This window comes from Channa argus, chromosome 1 (assembly GCF_033026475.1).
Source record: "Channa argus isolate prfri chromosome 1, Channa argus male v1.0, whole genome shotgun sequence".
Taxonomy (NCBI): Eukaryota; Metazoa; Chordata; class Actinopteri; order Anabantiformes; family Channidae; genus Channa; species Channa argus.
In genome coordinates this window covers 25,519,160-25,538,733 of record NC_090197.1, presented here as the reverse complement: position 1 = coordinate 25,538,733, position 19,574 = coordinate 25,519,160, and the positions used below count along the sequence as shown (strand labels likewise).

General features: G+C 39.4%; 1 protein-coding gene across 1 annotated transcript; it reads right to left on the bottom strand.

Annotated features, from left to right (window-relative positions):
• Window positions 1–795: 795 nt before the first annotated feature.
• Window positions 796–17,664, bottom strand: si:ch211-57n23.4 (immunoglobulin superfamily DCC subclass member 3). Its single transcript, XM_067481937.1, has 13 exons — window positions 17,367–17,664; window positions 15,604–15,748; window positions 14,436–14,566; window positions 14,001–14,138; window positions 13,732–13,890; window positions 9,832–9,997; window positions 8,094–8,344; window positions 7,771–7,935; window positions 6,597–6,785; window positions 5,101–5,214; window positions 4,775–4,901; window positions 4,499–4,613; window positions 796–3,891 (listed from the first exon to the last, which is right to left on the bottom strand). Exons 1-13 carry the CDS (start codon window positions 17,662–17,664, stop codon window positions 3,817–3,819), a joined length of 2,073 nt encoding a protein of 690 aa, XP_067338038.1. The 3' UTR covers window positions 796–3,816.
• Window positions 17,665–19,574: the final 1,910 nt, after the last annotated feature.

The following is a 19,574-nucleotide window of genomic DNA, read 5'->3' as shown; positions in this document are numbered from 1 at the left end:
AATAGATTACATTAAAGCATCAAATCATAAAAAAGTGCTCTTATCCGTGTTATAGTTATATCACAGTGGCAGAACCGCATGTATAAAGTAGAAATATTTATGAATCCTACAGAGTTGACCTATGTGAAAATTTGTATAAAATTTATTAGTGATGGGAGAAAATAGCGATGGTCAAAGACAAACTTTGTTTGTGATATGCATTAACTGATACTAATAACAGCTGTTTCTCTGTGAATGTACTACATTAATATAAATATCCTGATAAACTGAATGGTTTGTGAAAATGCTACATTTCACAGCTTGGCCTCTGCTTCCAGCTGCAGCTTACAGTCCATCTACAGTCAGTCCTCCAAACGTTTTCATTTGAGAGTGTACAGAATCTCAGTCACAACAGATTAAAGCTTTAGATTTGCAGTTGGTTAAAATGCACTCATCCTGACTTTTAATTTTACTTTGCTACAATTTTTAATTTTAATTTTTTAGTTGTTTATTTTAGTTTCTGAAGCTACGGGGCAAAACACTGAGAGTTTAATTTCCAGTTTTACTGTCTGGAAACCTCTCATCACTGGCTCAAAGACCATCACAAAGTAACAAACGTTCATATCATTCTTACAAATGTCAAAACAGAAATTATTTGAAATAATCACAGTATTCTCAGCTCTAATAATAATAATAACAATAATAAAACTTTAAAAAAAGCAAACATTCATTTTGGCAACTTTTCCTGTGCACAGCAGGAAGAAAAAAGACTCAAATGAAAAGAAGCTGAGAAATGAATCGTTCCAAACAGAAGCAACAAATTCTTTCTAGTTTAAAAACTAGTTCAACCACTACACACTTCATACTACAAAAGCACATTGACGTTTTTAGGTCTTCCATATAAAATTCACTTTTTGGTAATGCTTTACTTTAACACCTTTCAGTAGGTAAAATGGAGGAAGTCCTTATTTCATACTGGTTGGCCTGGAGTAATACTTTAACACTCAGAAAAGGTTAAGGAGAACCTTGAGGACATAAAAGCTTGAGCTAACACAGCCTGGTCAATAATATAGAAGCTTCTTCAAATGCATATTAAGATATTAAGATAATTCACTTTTTTCAATGTGTTACAGCTATTAATTAAGCTATTTCAGCCAGTTCTCATTCCTCAGGTGCCACTTTGTCCATTTCCTTTGCATTGCATGCTAACGCCTACAGTACCTACTCGCATCAATAATTAACACTGAGCATTCAGTGTAGTACAAAGAAAATCCGGGTGTTCAATTTTTGAGGCCTAAAACAATGATGTACTATATGAAGTGAAGTTAAGTATATAAAGTCACTCCTGTGGCATCAAAGGGTGGCATTGGAGTGTCCTGTAGTGACACCCAAAGGCACCTGTCAAAAAAGCACCACAATTTGACGCCTTAGGAAGTGTCATTACCTTGGTGCTGGTCCCAAGCCTGGATTAAAAAAAATGTGAAGGTGGCACTAGGAAGGGCTTCCGGCTTAAAATCTCGCGACAAATAAACGTGCGGAACACGTTCTGGTGTGGTGACCCTTCAAGAGACAAGCTGAAAGTTGGTCAATAATGGTCAATATTTGTTGGGTTATTGTGTTAGATGCAACATTTGATATGTGGCATTTTGGTACGATGTGATAATGTAGTTGGATTGGCTCTTGGCCTATTCCCTAGTATCCTTTTTGTGTTAATGCATGTTCATTAATTCCATGTTCCAAAATTTCAACAGCATCTTACTAAGAAGAAGAACAATAAAGAACCATAAACTAAAGAATAGAATTTAACATAGAATTTAATTTTAGCTGAAGTTTGTAGTTCGCTGTATTCTGATGTGTGCAACATTTGGAATTCAATTTGTGACTCTTTCTTAAAGCTTCTGCCCTCAAGGTACCCTTACTCTTGGCCATTCACATTTGTATCATCACATTTACAACAATATTTCTGTGCTTTGGTTATGGGGAAGTGTAAAACTCTATGAATGTTAAAATGTAGAGGCTTTTGGTTATGTAACTCTTCAAAATAGCTAAACATTTGGCAAGAAGTCTACTATAAAAAAAAGAAAGCAATTATTCCCTATAATATTGACATACAAAGTCTTTCAAAATATCTGACATCTTCATTTGGTCACTCTTTAAAAGCTGAACGTTAGAATCAACAAAATAGAGTTTTAAGTTGAAGGGGTGCACCTAAAACGAATTCCAAATTAAAGGTTGTAAAAGATATCAAGTTAGAAAAAAAACTCATGAGCTAAACTTTTTTGGCTTGGGTTCAGTTAAAGCACTTTACACACAGGTGACCCCATTCAAACAACTCTAATAAAATTATTTTTAAAGGAAAAGAAAGAAAACCATCAAATGTTTACATCTTTGGGTATCACTCAGTTTGGTTTTCATTGGTTTTCAACTTTTTGGATAGGCTGACAAGGTGAAACATGAGCCTCATCAGTGCATCCAGGCAAGTATCACTTTTTCCCACCAACTCAGTGTCATCGAGGTCCCAGGGTAACTTATTTGGCATCTGGAGAGTTAACTTGGCGGCATGTCCTCAAACTGCCTTTTTTTGGCTTATCTTCAGTATGCCATCAGGTTCATGCAGATCAAACAAGTTTCCAGTTCGTTGAACTTGCTTTTTTATAGACATCATAGAAAAAAATTAATGGATGTTAAAACTTAGTAAAGTACTGTTTGTTCATATTTTCCATGAGCTACATCCTCTACACATATGTCGTTAGAGATGGACACTGTGGATATTTGGAAGCCATGGTTCTTACAAAAAGGAGCACCTCTGCTTCTGAAATCTGCTAATGTCAGATCAGAAGATTTGAACATAACCACCAATAGTGGGCATGTGGATGGAAATAAAATGGGACCTGGGTTATTCAAGCTCTTGTCGATCTCCAGTACAGTAAAGTGTGAGTCTTGTAGCAATGGACCTCAGGCTCTCCCACAGTTATGCTCTCCTAGGTAGTCATCCTTGTGAGCACTCTCGACTGGTCTGGTTGGTGGCCTGCACGGTACACTAGCACTGGCACTGGTCAAAGAAGTACAGAGGCTAAAACGAATAGGTCTTTTGGCTGAGGTAGGCTAGTACAAGCAGCAGTATCAGGCTAACATTGGCCTCATCTATGCTTCTTCTTAGACATTCTCATCAGACTGAGGTAGCTTTTCTTTGCAGGTATGCAGTGTTAAGTAAGACATTTCTGTTTATGTGGTTTTTTAAATGGCTTGTACAATCACAGACAATCAGACTCCACCTCCATAAGGCATTTGCAAAGGCCGCTATGTTTCTTCCTTTTCTTATTGCAGAGGAAGTAAAGGCAAAGTCATGAGTTCTGTCACAACAGAGTAATAGGCATGTCACAGTCAGGCAACAATATTTGGCTTCATTTGGCATTTTCAGGACTTTAGTGCACATCTTTACATATCAGCTTACCAGGGGTGTTCTGAAAAGAAGAACATTTTGGTTATGGATCAGACACCAACTGGAAAGGTGACATGCATTCTTGTGGTGTACACATAAAAAATGTGACATGGCCAAATCTGAAGTGGCAATTCTTCTTGAAGGCTTTTTCTACATGTACATGGGCACATGCAATAAAGGCAATAAACTTTGGTTTGAGGGGTGGAGGCATTGGGGTGGGGCAACAAAGGGGCAGGATGTCTCCTAATTCCAGCATTCTGACAGAATTTTATGAAAGCTCTTAACAGGAAATTAGCAGCAGGTTTTGGGGACGAAAACTATGACTGACTGGGGTTTTGGTTTTCTATGTGACTAGCAGAGAGTGGATGGAGAGGGGGATGAGGAGATGACCAGTGTTAGCTAGTGCCCGTGCTCGGCAAACCCGATGAGTGCTGCTCAATGACGACTTGGCATTGCCCTGGATAGACCACCTGATCACAACAGCAGGACCAAAAGGGCACAAGAGAAAAGAAAGACAAGGAATTAGTTTTCATTCAAGGATTATATTGGTAGAATACAGGAGATTCAAAGAGGTATTGAACCTCCTTGAAATAAACACAGAGAAAGTTAGCTATTCCAGCAAATTTTCAATTTCAGAAAGTCTAGAAAGCTTCATCAGGTTGATGAAGTTTGTTGAGTCCAGTTTGTTGCACTCTGCAGACTTTCTGGGTTTATGTCTTACATGGTCTGGATGAGATCCACTGAGATAAACAGTGGTCATAAACAAACAAAAGAGTATCTCACCATACTGATGATGAAAAAATATGGATTGTGCAAAGGGCAGGTTATTAACCACTGCAAACTTGAGCATCCAAAGGATTTTTGAATATGAGCACAAGGGAGTGTGGCTCCTGTGTTTTTACATTGAAATACACAAGAGACACCATTAACCTATTGTGTAATTTAAAAAAAAAAAAAAATACTTCACTGCAAGTCACTACAGACTACGTACGTGGTAATGTAACTAAAGTCACGGTAATAATTGAAGTAATTAAACAAATCTGAACAAGCTTCAACCAGCATGCTGGGAGTGACTACCTGAGGCACTGAATCTACTCTGGGACGGTTTGCTCCTTCTTTAGGGTTGCCATTGTGTCCTGTGTTGTCCCTCGGTATTGACCAGCTGTCCTGAGTCCGTTTACTGCAAAAGAGACTTCAAACAGGTTCCAGGTCTGAGTACAGGTTCTACCCAATTTTACATTAGCATAGCTAAATTAAGGCTAACAACTGTAAAGGTCCTACTGTATATGATAAGAACTAGTTGCATACCGTCATTTAAAACGGTATAATTGAACAACAATTTCTAACAATTACCTGCGACGGTATCCAAACATGAGGAAAAGAACACAGAAGATGATGCAGGCGGTACCAATATGGATGCCGATGACGATGCTGCCCAGAGAGGCTTCTCCATCTCTGCACGGACACTGACCAGTGCCTCCTGGAAACAAACCCAGCACTAATGAGAATCATGGTCCCAGTGTTTAAGATCTTGCTGTTAATACAATAGATTTCACTGACAACTGCAGCCTGGTTTGTGAATTTTTAAATGTCTTTGACAATATGATATTACTAATTCCAATTTGGACCCTGCATTTACATATGTACTGTTTTTTAGGCCACACTGCGATCCTGCTCACCTGTACTTTGCTCACTCATGCCTTCTTCTGCCAGTGACACCAGCCTTTTGGAGCAGTCGCTCTCCCCATTTCCATTATAGGCCACCAGCTCGACTTCATACACTGCCCCGGGTTCTGAAACAAAAGTAACCCACACAAAATCAGTCAGGAATTCAACAGTGTTTCAAAGTGGAATGAGGTGTGGTTGATGGCCCTGTGAGCCCTTTCTACAAAACCCACACATGAGCTGCTGTACTAATAACACAGGGATGGAGGTCAGATGGTAAACTGGATTAAATGGAATAAATGCAACTATAACATCTATAGTTTATACATTATAACAGTTTTAAGTGTCAATTTGTTAATATCTTGGCTTCCTGGATTTCTCAAAACTTCTCCTTCAACCTCTTTACTACATCCAAACATCAGTTTAAAGTTAAAGTTATAAAGTTGTCAATTTTCTAAATTAATCTTAGTATCCGAAGCCACCACTTAGACACTAAAACTACAGTAACATTGATTCTTCTCTACTCACATTTGATTGTTTGGATGTGTTTTAATAGTTTTTAGACAATATCAGATGTTGATGGCACAGGCAAAATACTGATCCAGTCTGCAGGTTTAAAACTAATAAAACAGGAGTAGAGAAGAATCAGAGCTGATTTTAGCATCTGTGATTGTAAAAATGATCCTTTAAAGCTGCTGTTCATTGTGCCTTATACTATGAACTCATTCTTTTTTTCTGCAACATTCATCTTAAGATTCCTTTATGATTATTTCACTGATAGCACCGATAGTTTGTATTCACTGGATAGCAGCTGTTTGAGACACTCAAGAGAAAAGGTGCACAAAGTTTACTCTTAGTCAAGACAGAATTTAACCATGTGAGGATGCACAGGGGGGGTGGTTTTCTGACAGAACACAGGCAAAGAGCTCTGTAATTTGACACAAGAAAATACGGAAGATTGAGAGAAATTTGTCTAAGAAGACTCTAAGATGGTCTGGGTTGAGCTCCTGACTAAAGATTAGGTCAGGAGTTAAATTTTGAGGTATATCTGTTCCACTTGTTTTGCTACTTTGTACATCTTTTACTACACCTACTACACATGTTAGAGGCAAATACTGGAGTTGTTACAGTAGTTACTCGTCGGAATCAGATTCTAAACACAAAATACAGCAAAAAATTAGACTTTCATAAGCTTGTAATAAGTTAATCAAATTAAAAATTAAAATTAAAATTGTGGATAAGCTGGTTAAAAAATCATGTTCCAATTATACCATATTAACTAGTGCGAAAAGACTCCTGCACGAAGATTATGTTTACTTTTGAAACTTCAAGTTTTTTTAGAGCTAATACTTTTAATTACTTTTACTTTGATTTTAATTATAACAGAGTATTTCTGTGGTACAGATACTTTTACTTAAATAAACGATCTGAGTACTCCAATAATCATCTCTGAAAATTTGATCTGTATACACACACACACACACACACACACACCCACACACACACTTACCCAGGTTAGAGACAGTGTGGGTCTTGATGTGACAGGGAAGCTGGATGGGCCCCTGGAAGTGGCCGTGGGGGACCCTGCGGTAGGACAGCCTGAAGCCCTCAGCCTTGCCAGCCTTACTGGGGAGCTCCCACAGGACCTGGATGGTGCTTGTGTTCACCACCTTGGTGAAGAAGGTGGGAGCAGTCGGCACTGAAAGGGGAGCAGAGACAGGAAAGAGAGAGTGATGAGAGGCCAGCTGAAAGCAGGCAATAAAAAATATAGAAACATGATGAATAATAAAATAAATGACACAAATTAATGAAAGATCCAATTGAAGCATGATGGCTTTTATGTCATAGCAAGTCAATTTCATTTTACACCTGTGTGATGCAGGTATCATTCATAGTTGTATAAACATGTAACAACTCATTATGTTAATATCAGGTTTTTGCACCAAATCCACCATATCTGTTGGCTGATATGTTTAAAGATCCACATTTAAAGTTAGGCTGCTAACTTGAAATATGGATCTATCTTACATTAGGTTACATAGTGTGCTCTTTGACCATCAGGTGGAACTCTTGAGATTCTTCATTCTAAAAAATAATCTAATGAATGTATTATTCTGGATGAAGCAGTTGGTTCAAATCAGCTTCACCTTTACCCAGCTGCAACATGTAGAATGTCTACATATGACTACTAGATATAATTCTGCATAATAACTAATTTTACTTTAGGTACTTTCAGAATGTGATGCAAATGTGCACTTTTATTACAGTTGGTAGTATTTACAAATGAATGTTGATTTTTCACAGTAAACAGAAATCAGGTTTTGAAGAGGTTTCATTCATGTCTGCAACCAGAAATCTAAACCTTTTTCAATATGAGTTGAATTATAGATAGAGACACTGAATAAATCAATGTGTTACTCAAATATGGTCCTGTCCTCTGGAATAGTACTAAATTGATAGTCTAATCAGTGACACACACACAAAAAAAAGTTTGGTGGAAGAGTGACTGATAACATTTACTGTGTCATAACATATTTATCACAGGAACAGAATCAACAGGCTTGAAAACCCTTACGACCTGTACCAGTATAAGAGAAGAGATAAGGTTTGGATAGATGGAAAAAGAAACAAGTGAGCAGAGGGGAACTTTCATGTTTTACTACAGTAGTGTCTCGTGTCCTTACCACCCCCTAGTGTTGTAGCTACTACAGTGTGCGACTGCTGGCTGGCTCCCATAGGAGAGTAGGCCTTCAGGTAAAGGGAGTAAGTGGTGGCTGGTTCCAGGTTGATCACATCATGCTGGAAGGTGCCTTTACTTATAGCTTCCTGCAGCTCCAGACTGTCAGGCTCTGAATCACACACACACACACACACACACACACACACACACACACACACATAGTTATAATTATTTAGACTTAGTAACTATTAGAAAAAAACATTTTGCAGTTTGCAGTAAAGGTCTCTCTACAGACAACCCTGACTAAGTGTTTGCTCAGATACTCACCTCCTATCTTGCGGATGTGCAGGACGTATCCAATGATGCCGTCTGTGACGTTGGTGGGTGGTTGGTTCCATGTGATCTGCAGGGCATTGGTGGATAGGACGTTGGCTGTGAGGCTCTGGGGGGCAGGGGGAAGGTCTTTAGGATGGGCCACAGCCAGACGGGCGCTGGCCTGGTTGGTGCCAGCACTGTTCTCAGCGATGCACTGGTAGATGGCCTCGTCCTCTGAGCTGATGCGGGTCAGAGCCAGAGTGCTGCACGTATAAAACAGCTGTGTCACTTCACTGACCATCACGCCACAGTAAGTGGTGGAAATGTTTGGTAAAAAACGGACAGTGAACAACCATTACTGTTAGTGCAACTAGTAATACCTTTGGAATTTTACCTGCTCTGTTGTACTGTTACTACACTTTCACTGGCACTTATTCAGCCACTAACACCACCACTTCTGTTCTGCTACCACCACAACAGTCAATTATCAATTCCCAGTAATAATATCTATAAGAAAATACTTAGTACAGCATACACTCGTTTACTACTACTAATAATACAATACTTTACACCAATACTAATCCTTCCAATCCTGGTGCTGCCTTTCCTTCCTACCACATCTATCCACTGCAGCTACTACTGCTGTTTGAGGCTCAACCACAACCTGAGTAAACTGAGTAACTGTCCCTGTGTTTGAGATCATCATAGGACACCATTGTCCAGGTGCGTAAAGGATTATTTAGTACTGAACATTAAAAGAGAGAACAGCTACACACTGTCCCATTCATTTTAACTAACTATTTCTTCTTTCCTCTTAAATCTCCAGTTGTTACGCTATAGTCATCAACACTCTACCTACATTTAAGTGTGAGTAGCAACCAGCAAATAAATGTTTGTAGGTGTAACATGTAACACTAACTCACAGGCAAGATATTGGTATTTTACCTAAATTTGGTTGGAGATGTAATAAAAAATACTACACTGCATTAGTACACAGGGATCAGTCTATAACCATATTTTCCTTCCTCCACAGAAACCAGCAGACTTTCAACAGACTACTATACATAGAGTGCATATTTATGATACTGCTTAATATGAAGCTTACTGACCCTCGATATACTGAGAAAGTAATGGCTTTTAGCTTCTAACAGCTTATAGGTCATACATATTTTTGGACCACAAAGTGCTTTACTTACGTTAACATGGAAATCACATGTTCAAACAGAACAGATAACTATTTGAAAATAGCTCAGTGACACAATTTAATGTTCCCATAATGGAAGTTCTGATGAAGACAGACACAGTAACACTCCCTCTCCACTGTCTGTCCACTGATGCCTCCGTGTGGTTCAGCTGTTAAACGCAGGCTATAGGATGTCAAATGTGGCTTTTCAGAGTACAGTACTATTTCAGAGAGAGTCCTCCAGAAAGTGGGTTTACAGATGATTTAACTATTGCTCAGGTGTTTGTAATCTGCTTCTTATGCCTAAACTAGTCTCACTACTTTATTCTTTCAGAGTTACTTTTGGAGGAATTACTCCACTGCACTGAATTACTGCACTGACCGTAAATTGGTTTTAGTAAAACTAAAGTAAAACTATATAACTTTAATTTTGTAGTTAATATAGACTTCAAATTTTACTGTGAAGTAATTAATTTCAGATTTTAAAGATTGAAACCAATCTTCTCTTCAGTTTGTGGTACATGAAGTGTAAAAGTAACATCATAGTGCATCACTGCTGTCACCTACCTGTTGTTGTTGGTCAGCTTGACGTTGTTTCCGGGCATCAGGACCTTGCCATTCTTCAGCCAGATTAGGTGAGGCTCAGGGACACCCTGGGCCACACAGGTAAACACAGCACTGCCCCCTGCTGGTTTGGAGACTGACTGCGGCCACTGCAGGAACTCAGGAGGAGCTAAGGAGAAGTAGAGAGGTAAAGAAGGGACAAGGTTCAGACAACAAGAAACAATACCATTATACTGTGACATAATGGCATATAGCCAACCCCTGCTCAGAATCTGATGGATCTGTTGACCTCAACACTCACTGTGACCCCACACCCTTCAGACCATCCAGCTAAGAGCTGTAGGGGTGTGAGGGTCAAGAAGATGACCATTTCAGCCAGAGAATGCCACAGAAAGTAAAACAACGTTCAGTTTGACCAGTGAGGACCACCTGGTAACACTGCACAAAGTGTTGCTATAGTTACTATTACCAGCGGTTTATTGGTTGGATAGTAATAGAGTAGCTATCTCTCTACAGTTTAATGTCTCTTAAAGTTAATTTTCCTGAAACATTGAAATAAAGGGACATAATACTGTAAGTAAAGTACCACACACTGGAATGCATCATCTATTTGATTCGAGTAAAGAAATGGTGGAAATACACCAATGTGATAAAAAAAATTAAGGTTCACTATTTCCTACATTGTCTTTGTCAGAATATTCATCAGCTAAAGCTTGTTCTCTCTCTCTCCTCAATGTGTGTGTGTGTGTGTGTGTGTGTAAGGGGGTGTGGGTGTCCTTATATCTCATGGGACATAGTTGTCCACCCCTTCATCTGTTCCACAACTATATTGTTAGAAGGTGTCAGGTGTCCTCAGATGATCCATACTCCATATCGATCAGTGATTCTGTTGACCTTGAGTTTCACCTCACCCTATATGTCTTATTACATTTAGTTTCTTTTGTTTGCAGCCTGTATGGGGGGATTGCATACATCTGGGCACTGCTAGAAAAGGCACTGAACATATCTAGGCTTACCTATCTTTGTGTGTAAGCCAATTTATATTTTGGATACTTTGACTAATGCACCCTATAAAAAGAACTTATGTGGCACAGTGTCATCTGCTCTGTGTGGGAAAGACTGTGGTGCTGATGTTCATATGAAATGTGACAAGTTCACTGAAGCCCTCAGTGGAATCTGCATGATAAAAGATCTGCAACTCGTCTCTTCTGGGCAACATGAACAAAAGTGAGGAGGAAGACAGGAGGGAGGGAGAGATGGTGATATTTAACGCACCATTCTCCAAAATGGCTGAACATCCTTTGTGTTTCTCTCCACACGGTAAAACCCTGGATGCAATCCATCTTCGAACACCGAATTAACCCTGAGACCACACCTCCCGTCTCGATCCACCTCCCTATCTGCTTATCCTGACTCCACCGCCTGCTTCCTCACACCAACTGTTCACAGATATAAACCCTGGATCCTCCTGTCAAGGTCAGGGGTCAGAGGTCAGAGTTTGCAGGTCATTCTTCACCCCCACCTGCATTGACTGTGCAGTCTTTCTGCACGTTTTGTCTCTATGTATATTGTCTCTTTGTCCCTTCACTTTGACCATGACTGAACAGACAAATCCTGAAACTTTAAATGTCTACAAATCTACAAACAGACAGCAGCCAGTCACACTTATCTCCAGTGAACTTGGCTTCGGTATATTTAATCATGGCTGTACCCCATACTATCAGAAACAGAGCAAACTAATGTACAGTTAACGCATATTTACAAAATTAAGGATTTTTAAACATGCCTCTAAAATCATGTTCATTAATTATTTGAAAACCAGTAATTGTACAGTATATCCATCTTGTTTTGAACTGGGAGAAATCACAACAAGATTTCTTGTTTCAAACATTAAAAAACTATTCCACAAGACCAAACTAATAATTGAGCCCATATGTGTATACATTTCATAGCTAAAGTATTTCAGACATATTCAGATCAATAAAAGGTTTTAAAGCACCATTAGTTTAACCCTGTCATATAATGTGCCAAGATTTGAGATGTAATGTAATAATACATCAAATAGAATATACAAAATAAACTGAATCAACATTTCCTACATTTACATTTTCATAAAAAACAATCAGTAAAAATCATCATTTCTGGAGCTAATCCTGCCTCTTTACTACCACAGTTTTAGACTCATGAATTAACTAATCCTCCTTTGTTCTCTTTCAACCTCAAAAAGACACTAAACTGATCAATAAATTAATGAATATATTAGAGATTAGAGCGCCTTCTCCCTACCTCTACACCAGGGACAATGCCAATCACTGCGGGAGACTCAAAGGGGAAACTATTGATTGATCCAGTCACAGAGTGGGACACACAGGATGGATGGATGAATGTCAAGTCAATTTATAAGGATATAGATTTATGTCAGTGATCCACAAAAAAACTACATAACGTGCTTCATTTTGTTCTCACAGATTAGCATTGAGTTGATGTACAGTCATAGTTAGATCCTTTACCTAAAGAACAACTTTACAAATAAATATAATATATGAACCATTTTTGCATTGTAGCTGCTACAATAGCTGTAAATATTAAAACTTGTAGTAAATGTCAAAATATATGTCATTTTATCAAAAACATGTACTGTAGAATGTCATGTTTTACAAGTTAATCTGAGTAATTTGGTAACCACAGAAACAGAAAACCAAAGCCTTATAGTAAGACTCCCATGCCATTCAACACTCACACTACTAAGGGAGCTTGCCTCCGGTCAGCCAATTAAAACACAGCTAATGACTGTGAGAAATATAAATGGACTGAGAGCATGGACATCTGCAGGTTGATGAATGAGTCTGCATCACAGAAAACCCTCCACCCACACACACCAAAAGTGTCACCGTACACCACACAGCTGGCTCAAGCTCCAAGCCTCCACCCTCCATTAAACAGCCAGGGGCAAAGGTGAGAGGAGAGGGTGGAGCTTTGTTAGTGACCCTTTCCTTCACTACTACAGCTAGTTAATAAAGTGCCTGGACACACACACACACACACACACACACACACACACACACACACACACACACACACACACACACACACACAGCTCAAACAGACTAGTTCAATGGCTGCATGTTGGCTGGAGTAGATGTACTCTATCTGTAGTGTATCTTCAGTCTTTCCTTCTGTGACTCCTGTGGTCAAATATCACATCATAGCATATCGAGGACTAGTCCAACGTGTGAAAAATTCTTGTTTTTTCCATGTTTTCCCTACTCAGCACATGAAATAAGGGCTAGACTATGTTTGTATGGAAAAAATATAACTGAAAAGTTGCTTCCCAAGTCATCTTCTTACCTACACTTATAATAACATGGAAATGTTGGGCTTAAAAGATACCTTAGCACTTTTCTTCTTTTGCTGAGCGAGAATTTGGAGTCCCCACAGGCTCAAAAATACCAACATAGATTAATCATTTAGTGGTGCTCAAATGTCTTTTAATTTGCAATGCCCAAGGCCCTTAGCAACTGTTTGGATTCATCAACACAAAATAAAGTGGGAAAGTCCAAGCACCTCAATAGATCTGATGCTAAACTTACAGGAATGTCTCTTTGAGCCATTTCTAAACAACTGCTGAGTTCAAGATCATCAGTTCATAAACAGTTGTTTAGAAATGCAAACTATTGGGAGGTGAAGCCACTTACCATGGTCTGAACAATGACTCAAACTGTCTCACTGAGCTGTCTGCCAAGAAGTGGTTATTGCTGGAAGCATCACTGTCTACAGTCAAGTGAGTTTTAAATCACCATGGACTAAAAAAAGAGTCCCTGCTCCAAAATTTACACCTTATAGACTAGAGAATAAGGGGCTCTGTTCAAGAACACTTCAGTAGCAGTTTCTCCATGATCTCACCTTGAACCACGAGTCGTCCCAGTGCAGTACGTCTCATTCTGGTACCAGGCCGATTAGCAGCACACACATACACACCAGAGTGCTGCAGGGAAACATCTGAGATCATCAGGTTCCCTGTGCCCAGAACCTGGATTCCCTCCACTCCAATGGAGCGCCCATCTGTTGGTCAGAGAGGTACAGAGGCAGTTTGGGAAGTTAGTTAAAAGACTCCATGTTATGGACCTATGTTATGCTCCAATCTAAATTTTATTAGAATTTCCAAGTGGTACCAAGTCTGCTCCAGGAAACGATGGGCTTTGGGTTCCCTGTGGCAATGCACTCCAAGATGGCTGTCTGATGTACAGTGATGGTCAGATTCTGTGGACCGGACAGGATGACAGGCTCCTTGTAGATTCTGGGAACTCCACCTGCAAGGATGAACAGACACATAAGGTAATGAGATGAAAAATACACAAATACAAATGATCAATGCGGGTTTAATATCAGGCACCTATTTTCAACTTGTTTCCTATGGTTCTAGTCTGGCGAGGACATATCCTTGAATGAAATTAAACTTTCATTCTGTACATTTTTAAATACATGATTAAAAAAACTTTTCAAAGTTTTTTTTTTTACTTCAGATGATTTGGCCATGGATAATGAAGCTTGGGCCAGATGTAATAAAGCCCCTAAGTATTTCACGTGTTTCATGCGTGTCCACCTACCAGTGACATTGAGCACAGCATCATGGCTGTAGCGAGTGTTGGCTGGGTTGGTGGCAACACATCGGAAAACTCCAGCATCTGACCGCCTCGTGCCTGTCACCTGGAGAATACCCATTGGCAGGAGAGTGTACCTGGACACACACAAGGGATTCATTTAGGTTACAGTCAGTTGCCAGTTAGATAATGTTGACAGTGTAAGTGTAATTGAACTTTATGTATCTGATTCACACTTTTGATTTATAAACATTAGTGTTCATTTTGTGGCTTTGAAGAGATCTTCAGTTTGTGTATCCTTCTGTGGATTTATGTAACCTTCATATGTTCACAGCTGGAATGGTCCTTTGGAATAAGATTAAATGCAGTGTTTTATGGTTCGTTGTTAAGGTTGTTTCTGTTGTAAGTTCAGTTTAATTCATTTTGATAATGTTATTGAGAGAAGTTCTGATGGAAAAATAACCACAAGTTGAAAACAACAAGAGTACAGCCAGCTCTGCTTCTAGTACCAAAAACAAAAATTTAGGCCAAATTTAACTATCGGGTTCATCAGATAAACACTGAAACAGTTCTTGCTTGCCGTGAGTTTTTCATTTTATTCATTTTAAAGCACATTGAATGGAAGTGATGGGAACACAGTTTGTAGTCCCTGTTTTTAAACACATGTTTTTTTAATGTTTATCTGAACCTAATGTCTGACACTTATTTGGAATTAAAATGTGGAGCTTCATCACTCTGAGTAAAGAAACCAAAAGTAACAAAAGTGACAATAAAAGTACACTAACATCTTTTAATAAGCAGTATGAACAAATGTTCATACTTTTCATACGTTTCAGTGTTCGGTTGTTTTAAGACAGATGTCGTGAACATATCTTTCAAGTCTTGGAAAAATACTGGGCACAGGTGAAATGTGGAAGTCTGGATTATGTTTCGTGATAGTTTGAAAAATGTATAAATATAACTTTAGCTTTTAGCCTTGACTTACAAAAAACTGAAATAGAACGATAATAGTTTTCTGATAATTTGAGAGAAAGAAAGCTGTAACATGCTGCAGTTTATGGTAAATGGTGATAGCGGAGATTTTACAGTGGCAGCTTGACAGCTATTTACATACTATAAACGCTGTCAAGTACATTATTTACCATACCTGTAGTGTTTGTGTGTATGGTCTTACCTATTGTCACTCGGGTTGAGTGGTACTCTATCTTTCTCCCAAGTGATATTGGCCTCCGGAATTCCATGGATCTGACACTGGAAACGAGCGACGCCTCCCTCATCCACTGACATGGAAACTGGATGGGTGTGAAACTTTGGAAGAGCTGAGGAGCAAACCCCACAACACCTTAATGAGGAAGGTTCGTGTTGAAACATTAAAGGGACACTGCCAATCTACTAATAGTTATTTGAAAACGTGAATGACAGGTAATTATTACTAGTATGTTATGCCAGGTTTTTAGATGCAGAGGACATTTCCAGCCTTTGTGTTACATATAATTACTTGGTTTAGTATTTTGAATCGGATTAGAATTACTTTAGCTACCTTCCATACATCCATCTATTATCTGTAAGCACTTATCCTGTATTATGCATATTTCCAGCTGTCGTTGGTCCAGTCTATCTCAGGGCCAACACAGAGAGATAAACACAGACAGAAAAACAGTCACATTCACACCTCCAGGCAATTTAGAGTCACCAATTAACCTAAAATGCATGTGTTTGGACTGTGAGAGGAAACCAGAGTACTTTGAGGAAACCAATGGAAGCATGGGGAGAACATTCAAACGCCACACAGAAAGGCCGCAGTCGACCCAGGGATTCAATTTGTGGACCTTCTAGCTGTGAACCAGCAGTGCTAACCACTGCTACCACTGTACCTTATCCATGTAAAAAATAAAGTGTAGTATTTGCAACTGTAAATCATGACACATTCTGCACACAGACACATGCACACACACACACAAACACACACACAAACACACTTCCTAATAACCTCGTGGCCATTATCAACATGTGTACCAGAGGGGTCTGCAAATGAGCATCACCATGGAAACTCATTGCATGAACTTAGACCACACTGAGTTAGCCATAATTCTCTTTGATTACACATAAACCCCTGGCCTGACCAAAGAGGTGGGGGTAGTGAAGGGAAGCTTGTATTTTTCATGTGTGTGTGTGTATGTGTGTATGTGTGTGTGTGTGTGTGTGTGTGTGTGTGTATGTGTGTGTGTGTACATTTGGTTCATGTTCACACAGTTGCCTGTGCACATGCAGTGTAATACATAGGTTTTCCATAATGAGAAGCTACTGTAATGTGTTTTAGTGAATGCTGAAGATATGGGTGCCTCTTCCCTCTAACAACAAAGGATCAAAGAGTCCTAAAGGGGTTGTCAAGTTTTATGTTGGTGTGCCCCACATGAAACACCATTTGACAATGCTATGGGATGTTTTGGCACAGAAAAGGCAACACATGGAGACACGTGTCAGAGATCATCTGCTCTCTGTGCAGGTTTAGGTTTGTGGGAGAAGGAAGTAAGTAGGAAAGAAGAACTGGAGTGTTGCAACTTCACATCTAAATCACATTAATGAAGAAATATCTGTGTTGCAACCTATTGGCCAACATTTGTAGTAGGAAAGTGTTTGGGGAACTCAAAGGAAACTAGTAATTACTCTTATATATCTTTTGACAGATCAACTACAGATGAACACTGCATTAACCCAAGAAAGAAACTCAATTTTGTTCCCGTATCTCCAAATTTCATAAATGAATCTCATATTGATGGGCTCATTATGTTCTGATGTGACTGATGATCACAGTGACAACCTTGTTCTGCTCATTAGGAATAAGACAACTATACTAGTTCCTATATTTTCTCTTGTCTCTGACTAAAATTTGGACATGAATTACATGCCATGTTTCAAGTATGGTTAAACACTTACATGCCAACTGGACTCTGGCTTTGCGGCTGACCAGCATGCCATAGCGATTTTGGGCAGCACATTCGTACTCGCCCGTATCTGCTTCAGTCCCCTCCCTGCGTTTCTGGAAGCTCTGGATGAACAAAGTGCCATTCGCCAGCACTTTAATCCGTGGGCTGGTGGGCAAAGGCACCCCGTTCTTGCGCCACGTTACCATGATTGGTTTGTCACCCTGGACCTGGCAGTCCAGCATGAGTGGGCGATCCCTCACTGCAATTACATCAATAGGCTCCAGCAGGAATGCCAGCTCTGAGCCCATGCAGCCACCTGCAGCCAAGAGAAAGACAAGTTATAAGACAAAGAAAGATGTATGATAACCATATTTATACTAAATACTATATTTATCAACTATATTTATCAACAATCAGTTGTAAAATAGGAAACTCAGAAATGTAACCAGGTTCATATTTGAGTGATGACTTTGAATGCTGTGGCATGACGCCTCTTCAGAACAGCAAGCAGTCAGGATAGAAATATTATGGGTGGTTATGTTTTCATGGTCATTTTTCTTCAACTTTATGTCTGAAACATCTTTTTGTTCAAACTCTTGGGAAAGGTCTGGATCTGAAATTTTACAGACCCTCACAGTACTTAGAAGATAGTTCAGAAACTGTGCCTGTGAAGCCCTGACCTTAGACTGAACTCGCGCATTTTAGAGGCGACTAATTGCAACACTGAGTTGTATGACTTGTAATTTTTTGTAATTCAAACCCCAAAAGTCTCATGAAAAGCCTGGTATTAAAAACACTGTTACAAGACCTGTAGTAATCTCAAGGTCTGCGTTTAGCACATCTGTTGTTTGTTGCAAAGAAACCTGGACAGTCCTATTTAGAGGGAACTGCCTGCAGACTAAGAACACAATCTGCTTACAAAATGGTCAAATTCTGTTTTCTCCCTGTATCTTAGGCATTGTGGAATCTTTCTGGGGCTTATCAACTAGACCAACAGTTGTACCTTTACCGTAACCACTAATGCCTAATCCTATAACTACCTTTATCTTAAGGTCCTTCTTCTGCCAAGATTGTAAACTTCTATCTAAATTCAACTACTTCTGGACTGGATTTTTTGTTTGCACGCAGGTTTTTTTGGTCCAATTGGTAAAATTATGCAAAAATAAAACCACAATTCAATTCTGCAATTCTTCAATTTCAACAAAACAATTCTGAGTCCCACCAGATTCAACAGTGGCCTTTTGAAGCACAAGAAATTCTAGTCATTACATAGAATGTAGGTGAGAAAGCAGCCTTGCCTGCTGAAGTGTATTGTAAAAAGGCACAGGAAACTGATGGGGGATCCTATAACTCAATTTTTCCATTTGTCCATTTTTCATCATACATACATCAACAAACATCAAATTGTTCCACAAACAAGCCTGTGTGATACCCTACCTGAATTGCCCCAAAGATTTAACTGGACACGAAAAAAAACATCTGATTGATTGATGTTGCATTTGGTTTTGCGGCTTATATTGCTTATTGAAAATGAGACACAATGAAGGCTGAATGCCGGCGAGCCATCCAGCCAAGAAGAGCAACAACAATACCCAAACTGGGGAAGAGAAGAGAACACTGGCCAGGGTTGCTAGGGTCAAGTTAGGAGACCTTCCATTGAAGCATGGGCCATTTGTGACAATAGTGTTGTGACTATGCTTATTTGCACCCAACCCCCAGAAACCTCTGTAAAAACTCCTGTTAGCCACCATGCACCCAAGGGCACCATCTGCCCCTTCTTATGCATCCCTTCCACCCCTCCCATCTCTTCTCGTCTTTTCAGACCCATCTCGGAGGTGACTTTCCCATGCTACGAGATCTCTCTTCGTCACCCATGTCCTCTCTCCTCCATGACCTTGGTGACACTCTCAGGCTACTTTGTTTTCTTTCACTCTTTTTTGATGTTAATGTCCTCATATGCAAAGAAGTCTTGAACCCTTGAATTTGCAACATTTCTACCCAGCTGTGAAGCACTAACAATTGCACTTGCACTTGAACCTGGACAATGACTTATCAATATCAGTGTGGACTCTTGCATCTGTTCAGCCAAATATACCCTTTAGTCTCAAGCATGAGCTGCACAGCAGCCACCATGATGCACCGCATCCATCACACAGCAGCTTGCAGGTGAACTTGAGATTAAATTTGGACTTTTTTTTAAATTAAAAAGCCAAAATAA